General features: G+C 34.1%; 1 protein-coding gene across 1 annotated transcript; it reads right to left on the bottom strand.

Annotated features, from left to right (window-relative positions):
• Positions 1–296: 296 nt before the first annotated feature.
• On the bottom strand, positions 297–3,264 carry LOC139892692 (uncharacterized). Its single transcript, XM_071875809.1, has 2 exons — positions 2,868–3,264; positions 297–976 (listed from the first exon to the last, which is right to left on the bottom strand). The coding sequence occupies exons 1-2, from the start codon at positions 3,146–3,148 to the stop codon at positions 760–762; spliced, it is 498 nt and encodes a 165-aa protein (XP_071731910.1). The 5' UTR covers positions 3,149–3,264; the 3' UTR covers positions 297–759.
• Positions 3,265–5,421: the final 2,157 nt, after the last annotated feature.

Below are 5,421 nucleotides of genomic sequence, written 5' to 3'. Positions count from 1 at the left end.
AGTCGACCATATTTACATGGTAGTCGACCGGGGACTCAATGAAGTTTGGTCGACCACCTTGAAAAAAGAGGTGGTCGACCAAGGTATATGGTGGTCAACCAACACTTTGGTCTACTCAATGGTGTATATTGACAATATTTTTTAAAAAAGTGTATTTTCTTTGAAAACTTAAAAAAAAAGAGTGTATTTTGGCCAATTACCCTTCACAAATCACACTTGCAACGTTCAAAGAGCAAAAAGGCTTCACCCGACCATTGAACTATTATCCAGCCGTAGATCTGTATGTATGGCGTATCCTTTAAAAGTACCACCTGTTAGCCGATTGCGATATACAGTTGCGTGTTGTCTTAGGTTGTCGATATTTTACTAGATAAATAAATGCCATTTTTAAACAAGATATGCTTTTTTTGTCTTTATATAAATGATTAGTAAATACAATTAGGCCATTTGATGTTTATTTTGTGCTCAACAAGTTATAGTAATTTTACCTATTGTTTTCAAGTTGAAACAGAGGTGCAAAAACACATAAGTTATTACCATGGTTACACCATCACAACTGAGGAGATCAAACCCGCTACAAAACTATGATATTGAACAATGATCATCTTTTTAAATCATAGATTTTTCTAACTTAATTCATGTATCTGGGGGATATTTAACTTCTTTGATTGGTCCTCCATATTATTATTTATGAACAAATAATTAAAGAACAAAAGCCCTATATTTACACCAAATCTAACTACATATATTAAACCAAGATTACTCATTTTGTTGCTTTTTGATGGTATTGACATAAAACTTCTTTTTGGATTTTTGCTTTGAGATGATTGGTTTAGGAAGTGTATGATATTTGTAGCTGTTTTTCATCTTCTTGTAAGGTTTCTTTTCTTTTTTTGGAAGATCTTCAATGCTTGTTACTCTTGCAAGAGATGTAAATGAGTCTGATTTCCCATGATAAAATTGTGAAAGTCCTCTTCTGCAATTAGTACACGAAATATTCATTTCAATATACGGATCTATAACGCAGAAATTAACCACATTTGGAATTATTTTGTGTAAAGCGTTGAGCTTAATTGATGGGTTAATTAAGATATGAAATACACGTTGTAGTATTTAAATTTGAATGTACAAAATTTTCAAATTTTTTGAAGATATTGAGCTTACTTGATGGGTTAACATAGACTAAGATATTCCTTTGGCACCAGAGTTGTTAGAAGTTTTTAAGAGCTTTGAGGTTTTACGAAAAATCTAATATTTAATAAAAAAAATCGTTTGTAACACGAACTTAAAAACTTTTATACAAACGGAAAAAGCTAAAAGTTACTAGAACTAGCTTTTAGCTTCTAGTTTTTCGTCATTTACTCTTTATTGTCTAACAGATTCAACTACCCTACCAAACATCAAAATATATATCTAAAAAATTAACCGCCGCTAGTTATCAGCTGAAAGCTATCAGCTACAATCTTTTTTTTTTTTTTTTTGAAAGGCAAAATAATTTTATTAATATATAAATATATGTACATTATACATCCCCGAAAAGTAACAAACATCCAACGATTATAACTACTAGACAAATGGAATAAAAAACCGACTATAAGTAAAACCCCCAGGAGAGGGGACTCAACGAATCGAGTAGGGACACGAAGTAGTACACAGTGCTGATCGAGCAGCGACAAAGCATAAACTCCAAGGCCCGTTTAACCCCTGAAGATCTTGCCTTATAGAAGGTTAGCCACGAGAAGCATAGGGGATGCTGTGGGGTATTAGCCAATGCCCACTCTTGATGTAACAACGCAATACGAGCTCGGGTTAATGAGCCATTGTGACCATTGAATTTGAGCTTTCTTTATTCGACCCGAAATCCATTTAAAGGATGAAAGTTGGATATCCGCTAGAATTGAATGTATGTCCCAGATTTGGTTTTGAAAGATTTTTAGGTTGCGATATCTCCAAATAGAATAACCGCAGACCCACTTGGTGGCTTCCCATATTTTTGAACCTATCGATGAGAGACTGGAGCTGCAGCTACTTGAAAATAAATCCGCGACGTTTAGTTCTGCCGGGGGAGAAAAATTCCACCATTTGTAAAAATCCAACCATATAGCTTTAACCTGGGGGCATGTGGCAAGAATATGTTCGGTTGTCTCGGACGAGTCTTGGCAGATATTGCAAAGAACCGAACCGAGGTCTAAACCACGTTTGTCAAGTTCGAGTTTAACTGGAAGTCGATGAAGTTTTGCTCGCCAAACGAAAAGTTCAACTTTTAATGGGACAGATCTGTTGCGTTTTGTAGGTGGTTTTACAGTTGAAGGTTGGAGACGAAGCATGTCTAAGTTTGCCGAAACTTGTTTGGTGAAAGAGTTATCCGAATCTGTTAGGGTGCAAAGCCACGAGTCTTCGGTAACGTTATTAGTATTCTGAAGTGGAGTAAAGTTCTCGATCAAACTTGATAGCTCCTCCATATCGCTAGCGCTTCTGCCCCTTGGAGAATGGAGCCAACTGCCATTGAATGAAAAGGATGACCCAGCTAAGTCCACCCGATCGAAGACGGTGCAACTTTTATCAGTATCAAGTGCAAATAATCGGGGGTATTTTTCTTTCAGAATGAAGCTCCCAAGCCAACGGTCGTGCCAAAAAGCTGTGCGTTTAATCTTTTTGTATACTCAGTATATATTAATCCAATTTAATCTTTTTGTGAATATTTTTTTCTTATACGAATAATTAATCAAAAATTAAACAAATTTAGAATCTTTTTGTGTAATCAATTGTACTAACTTGATGGATAACTAACAAATGATATATCCATTTCAATAATCGGATCAAATCAAATATATTTGGAATTTTGTTATGTAAATAAAGAAACTTACTTGATAGGTAAGTGGGACATGAGGTCTGACAGATCATATAGAGAAGATCTACTGGAATTAGCTGAAGAAGAAGAAGCATCATCCACTGTGTCAAATGATGAAGATGAAGAACAATTCAATGATGATGATGATGATGATCCATTTGAAATTGTTGAAGCTTCTTCATTAGAAGAACATGGATGTTGCTTTCCATGTTCTTGTAACAATCCCTTGACAGCCCAACTTTTATGATGATCATGATGATCTTTAGAGTTTTGATTTCTACCTTCACCCATAACCATTGGATTTTGATCAAAATGATATTAATAATGTTGATTATGATAAATGAAAATTGCAGTTTTTAATTTTTTATATTGTTGATTGTGGTGAGTTTGACTATAAAGAAAATGTGTGTCTGAAAAACATAGATCAAAGATAAAATTGGAGTCATTCTTGGGGACATATAAATATGGTTATGATATGATGATTATGATAAAGACCAAGAAATGCTTAGACACGTGGCAGTAATTTGTTGGCATGTGGAAACATACCAAGTCTAGCCATTTGCCAAACAAGATATGGATGAATCAATTTTAAAGCAATAAGTAAAATTGTCATCTTTATCTTTTTCCCAAAAAACTAGATTTCCAATTTAAGGAAAAGATTTTTTTTTATTTTTTTAAAGGCAAGGCCCCAAAGTGAGGTTAATGTTGATTGAACCTGAGTCTTCTTTGGAGATTCTCAAGCACCCAACCACTTAACCACCCCTTTGGGGTTGGAAAAGATTTTAAATTTCAATAGCACATGAGAGTGTTTAATGTTTAATTGACATATTTATTGTTAACTGTAGGATATGATCAATGGTGGTAGTGGTGTTGGTGTTGCAGGTTCACCGGGTGTGGTCATTTCGACCACAATTGGTTTGGAGGCACCTGTTGAGTGTAATTTTGAATTTGTTTTGCCATCGACAGATTGAAAATTTCTGAGTAATATTTAATTGTGAGATCTTAATTTATCTTTACATTCTAAAAAGGATATTTAAATTTGGAGAGGGATAAGAAATTCCCGTAGGAAGGTGTGTGAAAAATCTTGTCGAATCGAATGGATTAATTTACGAAAAAAGAAAAGAGTTGGCGGCTTCAAAGGGGAATGTTTCTAATGTTTGCAACGGGTCGAAAAAAATGTCAAAAAGTTCTCAAAAAAGTGTGGCGTTTAGCTTGCAAGATTTGGAAGAAGATTTAGACGTGGGCGATGCGATTTAAAGTCTTTTTCAAGTAGCACCATCTTATGGTTGTGATGTGAAATTTATATTATTAATATTTTAAGGATGCTGGAATTTATAATTAGAGGATATTGGTTATTAATCTACAATTTTTGATACACTATAATAGGCATATTTGAAGAGTTGAGAGTGGCAAAGCATCCACATGCATCCCCCTGTCTCTGATCTGTTGGTTATGGTTTAAGAATGGTTTACATCCGGTTGGTTGTGGTTTTATATTTTCTGGCGTCGGAAATCTTCATGTCGGTAGGAATCTCCTTTCTCTTTGCTAATTGTAGTGGACAAATGCTTAGTGGTTAGATGTTCGGTGGACATAGTTTGGGTGATTCCTCGTTCGAGTTGGTTGTCACTTGTCGTGAATCGTCCGTTGAGGGTGTCAGACGATTTTGTTTGATTTTAAACCTTCGAGACAACCTTATTTTGGTGGTGTTCGAAGATTGTATTTTTTTGTAGAGGTGTTTCAAGTGTTGGTTTGTTCATTTCATTTACATCAAGTGTTTCGATGCTTTGTTGGTGTTAAATTGTTATAGTTGAGTTAATTGGTGAAATAGTTTTCAATGTAATTGGTTCATATTTGAGTCTAGGTTATTAATTTTAGTGAAGATCATTATATCTTTCAATCATATCCAGATCTGACTCGTTTTTAATATTTTTTGATCCTCTGATCTTTTAAGTACTGCAATGTATTTTGAAAACACTTATATTTTTTTTCGGCTTAAAAACGAAACTTATATAAAACAAGAAACTTCAACAAAATTGAAGCTCCAAACAAACGTACAACCAAAACGAAAACCGAGCTTAAAACAAGAGAAACTTAACAAACTAAGCTCGAACCAAACTTGAAAACACTTATATTACCTTGACATAACTTTTATTACTTACATAAATTTATGACAAAAAAATTGAAGGGTTATCGGTCCGGCAGTATTAGAGAAAATCGTTAATTTTGAATGAGTGAGTTTGAGTTCCGTTCTACATATAAAGAAAAAGGTTTGAGTTTACTCTTAAATTTAATTAAATAAAAATTTAAAAACGTTTCTAGTGTAGGAGATATGGTTTGACCAAACCCATATATACACGTATGTGAAGCGGATAAGTTTAGACGGCTTAAATTGATTGGATATGGATGGCCATCTTCTCTAAGTCAACCTAAATTTATTCTATTTCATTTAGTGATAGTGATACTACACTAATAATTAAGAAGTATATTATACATATATTCATTTAGGGGTTACTTTGGAGCTACCTTAGGCGCGATTAAGGAGGCTCTCACTGATTTAATTGGGTTACGAA

Source organism: Rutidosis leptorrhynchoides, chromosome 2 (genome assembly GCF_046630445.1).
Source record: "Rutidosis leptorrhynchoides isolate AG116_Rl617_1_P2 chromosome 2, CSIRO_AGI_Rlap_v1, whole genome shotgun sequence".
In the NCBI taxonomy this organism is placed as follows: Eukaryota; Viridiplantae; Streptophyta; class Magnoliopsida; order Asterales; family Asteraceae; genus Rutidosis; species Rutidosis leptorrhynchoides.
Note: the sequence above shows the minus strand (reverse complement) of the source record. Positions and strands in the feature narration are given on the sequence as shown.

Coding starts and splice junctions, on each gene's coding strand:
- LOC139892692 (XM_071875809.1), bottom strand. CDS start 3,148: ATGGTTATGGGTGAAGGTAGAAATCAAAACTCTAAAGATCATCATGAT. Junction 977..2,867: donor ATGTCCCACTTACCTATCAA/GTAAGTTTCTTT, acceptor TACTAATTGCAG/AAGAGGACTTTCACAATTTT.